Genomic DNA, 12251 nt, shown 5'->3' on the forward strand with positions numbered 1-12251 from the left:
GTTTTCTTCAAAGCTTCGCTTTCTACTGTAAACTATAGTGATGCAGAAGAAACAATTCAAATTTCTCAATACTATCAAGGTTCAGTACACTTTCAGGGAAGATACATAAGGGGAAGAAAAATGATATATTCTACAACAGAACAAATTGAAATGATAAAATCAAAGCCCCGCAGCACTCATCATGGATCAGCATGCTACATCGAAGATGAACGTGAGGAAAAGTGGGCATCCGAGTTATCATTTGAAAGTGGATAATCTCGGAAGTTTGTCTCTCAGATAGTACAATCTTGCCCTTCTTACCTTACGGTGGCTTACCACTTTGATTTCTTTGATGTTTGGTGAGTAACTGTTCCAGTAAATATAAGAAACATATAAGACACTATCTCAAGAAAAATCTGATAAAGACTACAAATGAAAAACTAGTGTGCTTTTAACTAGTAAGCATCATTTGGTAACTTAATAAAGTGAACCGTTTGGGTAAATTGCTTGAATAAATAAATTCAGATCCTCAAAACGATAACTTAATAAACTCTTACAAATTACATTACAGCATAGACTGAAGTGAAGACAAAAATTATGCAATGTATAGGTGCATTGCATTCGTTCATCAGGAACCAACAGGAATGTAAGTCACATATCGAAACAGATATGAATATCTCATTCCCCCAGGAAGTTGACATCGCTAAACTTCAATTTCGGGCTGATATCCTTTTCCAATTGCCATTTCCCTATTAGGATTATTATTCCCTGAATCCCGTATATCCAGGGAAGATGGTAAATCACACACAAAAAGGGATTGATCTTCTTACAAGTTATAACCCTCCAGAACCCAATTTCTGACAATCATTTGAGTTGAACAAAGCCTTTCCAGAACAAGGTTACCTTCAGCTATTATTGTCAGTGCCACTCAACCCATAACAATTTGTACTTTCAAAAGGTGCAAAGTTGCAGATTTTAAACGCAACGTAAACAACATAATGCAGGCATTGGTGTAGTAATCTAAATCTTGGAAAATGATAACATATGACTACTCCGTTTTTCACATCTCAAGCGAAAATGTTAAATGAAATATTCGTCATAATATAAATTTCCTCTTTCAGTTTGAAAAATATCTACATAATTATGCCCCCTAGTCACAAAGCAATGCATCCAAATAAAACATCAAAGTGCAAATGAGATTACGTTACTAGTCTACAAATACACAGTTCAGGTAAGGATGAAACTCACATTGGGAAGACAATCTCAACCCCAGTGCCGGCAATGATTCTTCGGATTCGAATAGTTGTGTGAATACCAGCATTTTGTTTTGAGATAACAATCCCTTTATAAATGGACAACCTACGCTTGTTCTCAGGAACCTCCTGTAAGAAGCACAAAAAAAGATCATCGTAACATTAGCACTCTTCTTAAAATAAATACAGAAACATACATTTCAATTAATAAAATAAATACCAATTTGATTTCCACAATATCCCCAGTCCTAATGTCTGGAGTTGGCCTCTCCTTCTCCGATGCCTCAATTGCCCTCTGATTCAATATCTGCATCAACAGCATCACGCATTTTACGCTTCTTACACTCTCACATACAAACAAACACGCATTATAGAAAGGGTGCAGTGTGGAAACCTAATTGCTAAATAAAAACATTCAAGCTTATTTTTATGCTTCCTCTTATTACCCCCATAACGTCTCCGAGCTTGACACGGGGTTTTCTGGGCAATTCCGGGGGTTCAGAATCCGAAACTTGTTCCGCTTCGGCTTCGGCTTCGGCTTCGGGAACAGCTTCGGCGGCTTCAGCACCGCCTTCGAGGTTGGAGTCAGCTCTCGCAACGAATCTCGGCTTGGCAATAAGGGGAGCGCAACGCCGTGAAATTGCGGTGGAAGGAACCCTAGAAATTAACGCCACGTTACGAGGGGAAGAGGAAGAAGAGGGAAAACTCAGCTTGGGAGCAAACAGTGGCTGCTGCAATGCAATTTCCGAGGAAGAAGAGGGAAAGGAATTAACGAAAAATAATGTTCGAGCTTTGACACTTGATGAAGAGATAAGAGTTAAACCTGAAGAAGAACTTGGGAAGCCATGGAAGAGAGAGAATAGGGACTCCACTTCACTTCAGTGGGTGCGACACATGGAAATTCGGAACACCGGAAATGTAACGAGAACCCCCTTATCTGTTTCTATCCCTTCCACACGTGTAAAGTGTAAACTACACTTCTCTTTTTTTTTTCTTTCATTTTTTGGGTTGGGCCTGCAAAAATGTGTGGCCCAAATTCATCCCTAAGAGGTAAGACCCATATCCATTGTTGGGTCAAGTCATGTTCTGTCCATTTGCTCAATATCAAAATCGGTTGCTATTGCTAAGAGTCAATTAAAAAAAAAAGAATAAGAGAGGATAAAATACGCACCTTTTGTGTTTATAATTTTACTTACTTTATATTTTAATTTTTATGCTTTTTTTTATTAATTTTAGTTTTTATAGTTTAAAATAATTTTTTTAATCATATACTTGTAGTTTATTAATTTTTTTAGTCTGTTAATATTTTTTTTTGTAACATTATCTCTTTTATATTAACATAATAAATATATTAATTTAATTTTATGTTAAATTTATTATGTTGGAGTTATTATAAATTAGGTATTTTGGGTTTCTTTTTATCTTTTTTACCTTCATTTACAATCCTCGTTATTAAGACACTTTTTTACTCTCGTAAAATTAAATACATCTATTATGTCAATACAAAATTCAACATCACAAAAAAATTAATAAAGACAAAAATATTAAAAAATTGTAAGTATAAAACTAGAAATTTATCTTAAACTATAAAAATTATAAAAATTAAAAATAAAATAAGTAAAACTATAAAAATTAAATAAAATATTTAAACCCTAATATAATGTTGCGATCATATGATAAAATTGTGATCATGTGGAATACTAGACGACCTTGAAATTTAGGGGATGGTTTTACTTGAATTGTTTTTTGATGAGTAACCTCTTGGTACTTGTGTTATGTTAAAAAAAGGTTAATAGTTGATACATGATATAGGTGCATGAAAAGAGAATATAGGACGTATGAATGATTGCATGAAATATTGGGGCATTTGTGTGTGAGTGAAAGAAGGTTGATTAGAAATAGAAAAATTGTTATCTTGACTGGTCTGGTCCTATATATTGAATGACGAGGCAGGTGGTTCCTCTTCCTCCTTCTTCCATTCTCCAAGCATGGCACTCACGCGTGTGGTAGCCATTTCCTTGGTTCTGGTGGCTATATCCACGGCACAAGCCCCCTCTCCATCACCATCACCATCACCATCACCATCACCATCACCCACTCCATCTCCCTCACCGGCCTCTGTCTCTGACAATCCCATCAATTCAAATCCCAGCAACGCGTTTCTTCATGGAACCACCTTCTCCATCCTATTCCTACCGTTCTTTGCAGCTGCTACAGTGCTTCTTCCTTATGTTTCTACCCTAGCTTTTTTTTCTCCCTTTCGTTTTTTACTTTTCTCCATATTTCTTCCGTGCTTTTTTCAGATATTTCTTAGAGAGTGTCACCGATATTCATCTCTGCATTGTAATGTTTCCTACCTTAGCTACTCAATAAGACAAATTTCCTATGCTGCCTCTCAATTTTACGTACAAATTATGCTACGTACATTACCTTGTCAATCTAGTTTATATAAAAAAATTAAAGGTTTATTTATATAAACTTAACCAAGCTATAATTAATTTATACATAAATTTATTTATAGTTTCTCAGAAATAAAATTCTGCGAAAAAGTTTCTGTAAATTAACTTAAAATATTGATAGATTAATTTTTAACTCAGAAAAACGTATCTCATTATTATTTTCGAAAAAGTCATCCAAATATATGTCTCGATAAAGGAAGTATATTACGTTGTTTAAGACTATAGTAAAAATAAAGTTATTAAAAATTCGTCGAAACTGATTCTATTATATAATAATGACCCGGATTACTTGGCTCTCGATAGTATTTATGGCTTTTTATTTATTTTAAAATAAATGTAAGAAAAAAAATTACTTTTTAATTATATGTTTTTTAATCATATAATCAGGTTAAAGTGATTTAAAAATAGGAGATTATAATTTACTTTAATTAATACTAATAACTTAAAAAGTATAATTGTTTATTCGATGTCCAGTAAGACATATGTATAACAAGAAATCGCACTCCACATAGTTAGTTGGTGTATATTTTGCACTAATAATACAGTTAAAAGAAATAATTCTAATACAATAGATTGAAAAATATAAAATTTGTTTGAATATAAATATAGAAGTATTTTTGAGAGTTTTTCTATTATAAATTATATCTAAACTGAGTCATATATTTAATGGGAAACATATGCTGAACTACTAGTACATCTTAAGGTCAATTCAATGGTGGCGAAGAGGAATGAGAGAGACGAAGGTTAGTTGGCAGAGGTATAGCTGTTAAGAGAGGAACATGTTGATTGTTGAAGGTGACTTTTCTCTGGGCGAAGGGTGAGGTGGAGGTGGCACTTTGGAATTTTGTGAGTGTATAAAGTGGAAGGAGACGATGAGTTGTGGTGGAAGAATATAAAGAGTATGATATTCGTGGGTTTTTTCTTCAAAAAATCAACCTAATAGAAAGTGATGTGCACGTGGACGCGTGTGGTCTCTCATTCTCCCATCTTAACTATGTCAACCGTAAGGAACACAAACTAAAAAAATAATAACCAATGTCCCTTTGTTTGCTAGAACAAAAGTGTGAATTGGAGAACCGAATCTAAATCACAGCTATTGTAATAAGTAGAAATCAATCATATGTGTCAACTTTAGGCTAAAATAACCAATGCCCTTATATTACTCTATTGCAAAACCAAAAATAAGGGTATATAATTCTTCTACATTTGAGATATGGATGGTGTTTGTATATTGTATCTACCCCTTTGTCTATCACATGGGAAGTAATATTAGAAGAACAACACAGAAACCTGAGAGGTTTGGATAGGAGAGTGAATGGATTGAATTACAAGTAGAATGTGTGGACTGAATTTTGTTGAATATAATTCTCTGCAAAGGCCAATGTGGGTAACAAGAGAGGACACATCCTTGGCCTCATGTTTCACTTTAGACAGAATAAAATCCCAACGCACAAGTCATAAACTAGCATTTCAAATTTTGCTTATTACACAACAGGCATTCGTGTATGCCAAAAGTTACAGAATTTATTCATTTATGATAAAAATACACATGGACAATTTTGTACCACAGAAAATAAAGCACTAGATTCCATCGCAATGAATTCAAATTATTAAATTTCTCGAGTGTCCCTTTTAGCTTTATTTGTTTCTTACAAAGGGATCCATGATTAGTACAAAACAAATCTATTTAACTGCAATTATTTATGGAATATTTCATATTCACTCATTAAAAAGAATTAGTTGTCAAAGTAGTACTTAGGCATAGAAATTCCACGTCATGATGTGGGAATTTTTCTTTTAGCTCTACTATTTTTTAGTGTCATTTTCTCCTTTTGAATTTGGCAACGGACCTGTAAACAAAAAGAAATTATGTTTTTAACTTTTAAGCATGTCATTTCCATCCCAACTTGAAAATGGTTTTAGTTAAAACAAAGATTTTATTAACATTAGTCCTTGATATATTAATTTTAAACAATTAAGAATAGAGAGAATTTATTATTATTTTTTTATTTTTAGCTCTACTCTTTTTACCATCATTTTCTCCTTTTGAAATTGGCAAGGTACCTGCAAAGTGCAAACACAAACAACAAAATTATATTTTAAGAATGCTTTTAGTTGCAACTAAATCTTTTTATTAACATTGGTCCTTAACATATTAATCTTAAACGGTTATAAATAAAAAGTAAAAAAAAAATCTTTTGAATCTACTCATATTTACCGTCATTTTCTCCTTTTGAAATTGACAACGCACCTGCAACCACAAAAAATGAAGTTAAGTTTTAAGCAGGCTAATAATCTAATACCATCCAACTGGTGATATTAGTCTTATTAAAATTGATACTTAGGATATTAATTTTATACAATTAAAAATAAAAAGTAATTTTTTTCCTTTTAACTCTATTCAACTTTACCGTCATTTTCTCCTTTTGAACTTGTTGATATACCTACAAACATAAACACAAAAAACATGTTTTAAGCAAGTCTACATGGATCCAACTTGAGAATACTTTTAGTTAAAAGTAAATATTTTATTAACGCCAGTCCTTAAGATTAACTTTAAATAATTAAGGTAAAAAAGTTAATCTCTAAATTTTCTCAATCTAAGTTCCTCTTGTATACTTATCTTTTTATTCCGTCAAAGTATACGTTAGAATATATAAAGCACATACCGACAGCATTAGCAGGAGGCATAGAAACACCGGTTCTCTTATCCTGAACTTCCGATGAAGGAAATGTCTGAATATTTGAATCTGCAATGTAAAAAATTAAACAAATCTATTATCGGTTCAAATAATTTCTGATTTGTAAAAATTATAATTCATGTGAGTTCCACTAAACAGAGTGTGTCCCAAATTATTTAGAGAGATCCATAAAATTCATTCGATAATAGAAAATAAAATAAAAAGAATGCACCAACTTTTTTTCTTTGCAAACACTGAAAATAATTGGTACATGTAACCTCTTTCTAATTCTACCTGAAGAACTTGCTTGAGGTTTGGTAGATGGTATTTTCATGTCCTTCACTTGTAGTATCTGGTAAAGCTTCTCATTTTCCTCCACAAGTTCATCAATGATTTGTCGCTGTTTCATAACCTAAATCCACAATAATAATACTGAGTTACGGATAATTGAAGTGACTGAATGAACCACTGGAAAAGTTCCACAATAAACTATACTCTAGTTTACTAACGTTGAGAATATATCATCTTTTGGTATACTATCAATTACGATGACATGTTGGCTACAAAATCAACACTAATCAGACAGAATGAAAAGTTACCGTCTGAAGTAGTTTGTTCTCTGGCTGCATGAGTCCAGCCTACAATGCATCATGGAATCAGTTTTTCATATAATATTTGATTAACTTAGGAAAAACTCACAAGAAGAGAAAATGAGGGAATAATATTAAAAATTGATGTTCTATCATTCACATGCACATTGATTAGGAAAACAATGATAAATTTATTGTCTAGAGTCTAGACTGTATGTACTTTACCCACAAGAGCCTTAACAAGTAGTACTAAGTGATTCACCAGCACAAGTGTCTTTAGAAGACTAATCAATTTCACCCTAACTACACCAAGAGAATTTAGTTTAGTTGGTTAAACGATGTACGTGAGTTATTGTAACCTCTTGGTATCGAGTGTTCAATTCCTATGGAACCAAAAAATTTCACCTGGGCTGTTTTTCCTCAACTTTTGCCTTAAGCCTCTTTCTTTCAACAGTGTATAAATAGATACAGAATGCAAATTCTATCATTTCATCCACTTTTATGAAGCATAAAATCATTAAAATGAATGTGAAAACTCTAGGTTACAAGAACATGGGAATTGCTTATTTCTTAATATTAAGAACTAGTTCTTATGTAGTTTCACTATTATAGCAATTGACGTGGCGGTTAATATTGGAGCAGTTGCTTATATAAGAAATGTTTCTTAATAGTTCTTAAGAATTATAAGATAATCATAGGACCCATTTTAAGTTCTTAAAACCCATGCAATATGCTAGGGCGCAGCAAAAGTGAGTTTAGTTAATCAACTCCACACGGTTGTACCATTGGAGATGTTCTAAGGAGTTTTAAAATGTTAACAAAGAATCATTAATAATCAAATTAATGAAGGCATAGCATCTAATAGTCATATATGAAAATGAGTGCATACTGCTTGATCAAGTCCTCCTCCTTCTATCTTCAATGATGGATTTTGCGAAAAGTTGCTAATAGCCTTCTCTGTTTGGCTGTCAGATGCAGAGACAACTGCATCCCCTTTTAACGCTTTATTATCAAAAGCTGAATCAGTCTTTGTGGGTTGAGACCCTACCAAACCTTGAGATATTTGGCTGGATGATTTAGTTGCCAACTGCGTCATGCTTCCTTGAGAAATTTGGTCAACTGATTTGGTTGCCTGTTGCATCATCATGCTTGCTTGAGAAATTTGGTCCATTGCTTTAGTTGCCTCTTGTGTCATGCTTCCTTGAGAAAATTGTTCAGCTGTTTTCGTTGCTTGTTTTATCATGCTTTCAGCAGAAATTTGGTCGGTAGGGACCTTGCTTTGGCCACTCTTTGAGGATTCTGGCATTGGCAATGCACCCCGACCAAAGGGTACACCGGGAATAAGTCCAATCATCTTTGTCATTGGCTCCTAGCAAATTCAAGATTTTATCATGAGATGTATTCAAAGTAGAAAATATAAGAGAATACTTTTGAGATGAGAGAAATTCCACATACTACTATACGAGATTGAAGTTGATTCACCCCTGATCTCACAGATAGGCCTGCCATAGTAAGTCAAAACACAGGCATCAACTGAAGAATGTACACCAAAAACAATGTCTTTTTCAACTGTAAAATAAGCAAATTGAGACTCCGACTCCACCCATGTCAAGTGACAAGAAGAATATATGGCCAATAATATGTAAATGATAACAAAGTTTCATTCAAGCTCAGAACTCGAGTCTATAGCATCAAGAGGCTTTGTTAAGTTGTGGCAACTCCTAGCAACGTCTTCTGATTCCACATTTTTATTCTTTAGGGTACAATGCATATGAATGTAAAAGTTTACAAATTACTCAGTCTAATATGATTTTTTCTCTCATGCATTGCATAGTGAGCCATAACCCATTAGACTTTATAAATAGTAATTTTATTTTAGTCCCACATAAAAGCGGTTTGGAAGTCAACTTGAAGCAATAAACTAATGTATACGTATGATTATGATGTATGATGTAGGACAGCTATAGAATCAACAAACAATGAAAGCCGTTCAAGATTTACTGATCATAAAACATGTTGAGAAGATGTAAAACATACCAAAATATCAGTTCCGAAATGGATCGTTTTGGGAACAAATCAGAACAGATGATCTAAACTTTTTAAAAAGATAATAGAAAAGGGGAGTTAATGACGAGATTATCCGATGTAAAGACATAACAAGCAATGCATATCAATGAATGTAACAAACACCTAATGTCATAAAAGACAGAAAAAGGTGAAACATAATATTATTTGGCAAAGAATTAAGAAATATGAATAGATATGGCATACCAAGTCCAATACCATGACGAAGACCAATTCCATATCCAACGATGCCAGGAATACTCGAAGTTCCCAACATTCTAAACTGTATAAAACATGAGAAACAGATACTTCTCAACAAAAAAGAGAGAAAAAAAAAGAGGAGCAAATGGCAATGGCAGCATACTTCAAGTGCAAATAGAAAAATGATGAATTTTGTCTTACCGAATTATTGACTTGCTTGCTAACACCAGAAAATGCATCGGTTGCACCCTTGGTGGCACTCATTACTTGATCCAACATCGGTATTGCATCTACACGGAATGAATACATATAAAAATATGCATTGGTCAACAAACAAAATTAACGCTTCTCAATAATACACTATTTTAGTAACATTTCTCTAGTCTAAACAAACATGACCATTTAATGGTTCACATTGGAAAATAAACAAATGACGGTATATATTATGCTTAAGAAAATAAGAGACATGTGAATATGATATGATATATAATGTTAGGAAAATGGAAGAAAGGAATACTGGGTTTTTGAGGAGTTTGAGGAGTTTGTGGAGTTTTGGGCTTGAAGAAGCGTCTCCAGTCCATTTGGTTGTGTTAGTTCGAATTCAAAAGACACAGATAATGGAAGTGGCTAAATTTAAAGGGGTGATTCCAAAACCTCTTAAGTACTTGACCCACCTTCAAAGTAAGTGGATTCTCAGCTCAAAATGCATTTCTTTACTGCTAAGTGTATCACTTTCCATTTCCCCTGTAACTTGTTCCTTTTCTTTCTCAACAAAAGACAAAAGCTAAGCATCACTTCCTTCTTTTTCAAAATTTCCCTCCATTTTGTAAACAAAAAATAACTGATTAAATAATTGAAAATATTCAATAGGATGCTTAGTCGTAACTTAATGATTAAAATAATTTTTTTTAGTATGATAGTTTCAGTTATTTTATCTTTTAGTTTTTAAAATTTAAAATTGAAATTTTTAGTTTTTATATTTATCTTTTTCAATCTCTTTTAATCCTTATAATATAAGATAAATCTTTTAAATTTCTATATGTGTAACTTTTTAATTTTTTTAAAAAAAATTAACATCTCTTTTATGTTAACATGATAGATTTCAGGTGTTGTATGTTGAATTTATTTTACTTCAGTTATTTTAAATTAGATTTCTTGATATTTTACTCCTCTTCTATATTCTAACTCGTGGCATTCATTCTTTAAATACATTTTTTTTCTTACTCTCACAAAAATAAATATTTCTATCACATTAATACAAAATACACAACGTTATAAAAAAATAATTATTTAAAAAATTAAAAACATACAAATATAGGATCTAAAAAGATATATCTTACACTATAAAAATATAAAAAAATTGAAAAAAATAAATATAAAAACTAAAAAAGATTATTTTAAACTATAAAAATTAAAAAGCAAAGTAATTGAAATTATAGGAACTAAAAAAACATTTTAACCTAACATAATCTTACTCTCAAGATAATTAATAAAATCCCGCATGAGGGAGAAAAGGAGAATGAAGGGTGATGCGAAAAAATTGATCAACAACAGCTCAATCTCTTATTGCTGAGAAAACGATGGTATATGTACAAAATGGTGCAGCAAAAAGGTAGAAAGAGAAAAGGTACAAAAGAAAATCTGAAAATAACGGAATGAAAAATCAAAATGAGAAAGTGGCGTGAACGAAAAAGAAAAACGTGACGTGCATGAGTCATGAGAGACGTATGAGTACAGCTGTTAAGAGTCCCCCTCAAGCTGGAAGTAGATATTGGACATTCCCAGCTTGGAACACAGCTCTTTAAAACGAGAAGGAGATAGAGCTTTGGTATAAATGTCAGCCAGTTGAGAGGAGGATGACACAAGCAGCAGCTTGAGTAAACCATTGGTCACTTTTTCTCGAAGGAGATGACAGTCTATTTCGATGTGTTTCGTTCGTTCATGAAACACCTGGTTGGATGCGATTTGGAGAGCAGATTGGTTGTCACAATAGAGGAGAGCAGGTCGAGTGAAGGAGATGCGAAAATCTTCTAAAAGATATGTGAGCCATTGAATTTCACAAGCGGTGGAAGCAAGAGCTCGATATTCTGCTTCTGATGAACTGCGTGATACAGTGGGTTGTTTCTTTGATCTCCATGAAATGAGTGAGTGTCCAATATAAACGGAAAAACCTGTGACAGAACGTCGAGTGTCTATGCAACCCGCCCAGTCAGAATCACTGAAGGCTTTCAATTGAAGGGAGCTGTCTGCAGCAAGAAAAATGCCTTGTCCAGGAGCTTGTTTCAAATATCGAAGTATACGAAAAACAGCTTGCTGATGAGAAGATGTGGGCTGAGAAACAAATTGACTAAGATGGTGGACAGCCTGAGCAATATCAGGCCGAGTGTTGGTGAGATAAATCAAGCGCCCAATTAACCTTCGATAGGAAGAGGGATCAGTCAAAGGGGTACCAGTATCAGCAGATAAACCAGCTTTATAATCCATTTGGGTGGATGATGGGCAACAAGCTAACATGCCAGTGTTAGAAAGAATATCAAGTGTATATTTACGTTGACTCAGATGAATACCAGTGTTGTTTCTAGCAACCTCAAGACCAAGAAAATAGGTTAAATCTCCAAGATCTTTGATTCTAAAAGCTTGATCAAGAAGAGTAGTGATGCGTTGTATTTCAAGGAGGTTGTTCCCAGCAAGAACGATGTCATCAACATAAACTAGGAGAGTTGTACTAGTAGAATCTGTAAACTTCAAAAACAAAGAATGATCTGCAAAAGAGTGTGTATATCCATGAGTCAAAAGAAACGTTGAGAGTCGGGCATACCACTGACGGCTGGCCTGTTTGAGCCCGTACAAGGAACAATTTAGCCTGCAAACTTGTCCCGATTTAGTGGAGGGTAAACCAGGAGGAAGATGCATATATACTTCCTCATTGAGATCACCATGCAAAAATGCATTGTTGATGTCCAATTGTTTAAGAAACCAGATATGAATTGCAGCTAATGAGAGAAGAAGGCGAACTGTAGTTAA

At 33.4% G+C, this 12251-nt stretch overlaps 2 protein-coding genes across 5 annotated transcripts; both read right to left on the reverse strand.

Annotated features, from left to right (window-relative positions):
- Window positions 1-38: 38 nt before the first annotated feature.
- Window positions 39-2206, reverse strand: LOC109800976 (large ribosomal subunit protein bL19cz). 2 transcript variants are annotated; one of them, XM_020361920.3, is made up of 5 exons: window positions 2056-2206; window positions 1679-1960; window positions 1453-1539; window positions 1228-1361; window positions 39-346 (listed from the first exon to the last, which is right to left on the reverse strand). In XM_020361920.3, the coding sequence occupies exons 1-5, from the start codon at window positions 2077-2079 to the stop codon at window positions 238-240; spliced, it is 636 nt and encodes a 211-aa protein (XP_020217509.1). In that variant the 5' UTR covers window positions 2080-2206; the 3' UTR covers window positions 39-237. The 2 variants fall into 2 exon arrangements, with proteins under 2 accessions (XP_020217509.1, XP_020217508.1); XM_020361919.3 differs by having other exon boundaries at window positions 1679-1963; window positions 2056-2203.
- Window positions 2207-5195: 2989 nt separating this feature from the next.
- Window positions 5196-9957, reverse strand: LOC109801394 (uncharacterized). 3 transcript variants are annotated; one of them, XM_083066271.1, is made up of 12 exons: window positions 9902-9957; window positions 9429-9517; window positions 9234-9309; window positions 8418-8464; window positions 7852-8331; window positions 6972-7010; window positions 6667-6784; window positions 6361-6441; window positions 6103-6135; window positions 5910-5942; window positions 5723-5755; window positions 5196-5541 (listed from the first exon to the last, which is right to left on the reverse strand). In XM_083066271.1, the coding sequence occupies exons 2-12, from the start codon at window positions 9504-9506 to the stop codon at window positions 5498-5500; spliced, it is 1062 nt and encodes a 353-aa protein (XP_082922397.1). In that variant the 5' UTR covers window positions 9507-9517; window positions 9902-9957; the 3' UTR covers window positions 5196-5497. The 3 variants fall into 3 exon arrangements, with proteins under 3 accessions (XP_082922397.1, XP_020218039.1, XP_029127746.1); XM_020362450.3 differs by lacking the exon at window positions 9902-9957 and adding an exon at window positions 9745-9857; XM_029271913.2 differs by lacking the exons at window positions 5723-5755; window positions 9902-9957 and adding an exon at window positions 9745-9857.
- Window positions 9958-12251: the final 2294 nt, after the last annotated feature.

The sequence above is a fragment of the Cajanus cajan genome, chromosome 11 (assembly GCF_000230855.2).
Source record: "Cajanus cajan strain Asha chromosome 11, NIPB_CcT2T_4, whole genome shotgun sequence".
Taxonomy (NCBI): domain Eukaryota; kingdom Viridiplantae; phylum Streptophyta; class Magnoliopsida; order Fabales; family Fabaceae; genus Cajanus; species Cajanus cajan.

Coding starts and splice junctions, on each gene's coding strand:
- LOC109801394 (XM_020362450.3), bottom strand. CDS start 9,808: ATGGACTGGAGACGCTTCTTCAAGCCCAAAACTCCACAAACTCCTCAA. Junction 9,310..9,428: donor GCAAGCAAGTCAATAATTCG/GTAAGACAAAAT, acceptor TGTTTTATACAG/TTTAGAATGTTGGGAACTTC. Junction 6,442..6,666: donor ACCTCAAGCAAGTTCTTCAG/GTAGAATTAGAA, acceptor TTTACATTGCAG/ATTCAAATATTCAGACATTT.
- LOC109800976 (XM_020361919.3), bottom strand. CDS start 2,079: ATGGCTTCCCAAGTTCTTCTTCAG. Junction 1,362..1,452: donor ATATTGTGGAAATCAAATTG/GTATTTATTTTA, acceptor TGCTTCTTACAG/GAGGTTCCTGAGAACAAGCG. Junction 347..1,227: donor GTTGAGATTGTCTTCCCAAT/GTGAGTTTCATC, acceptor TTACTGGAACAG/TTACTCACCAAACATCAAAG.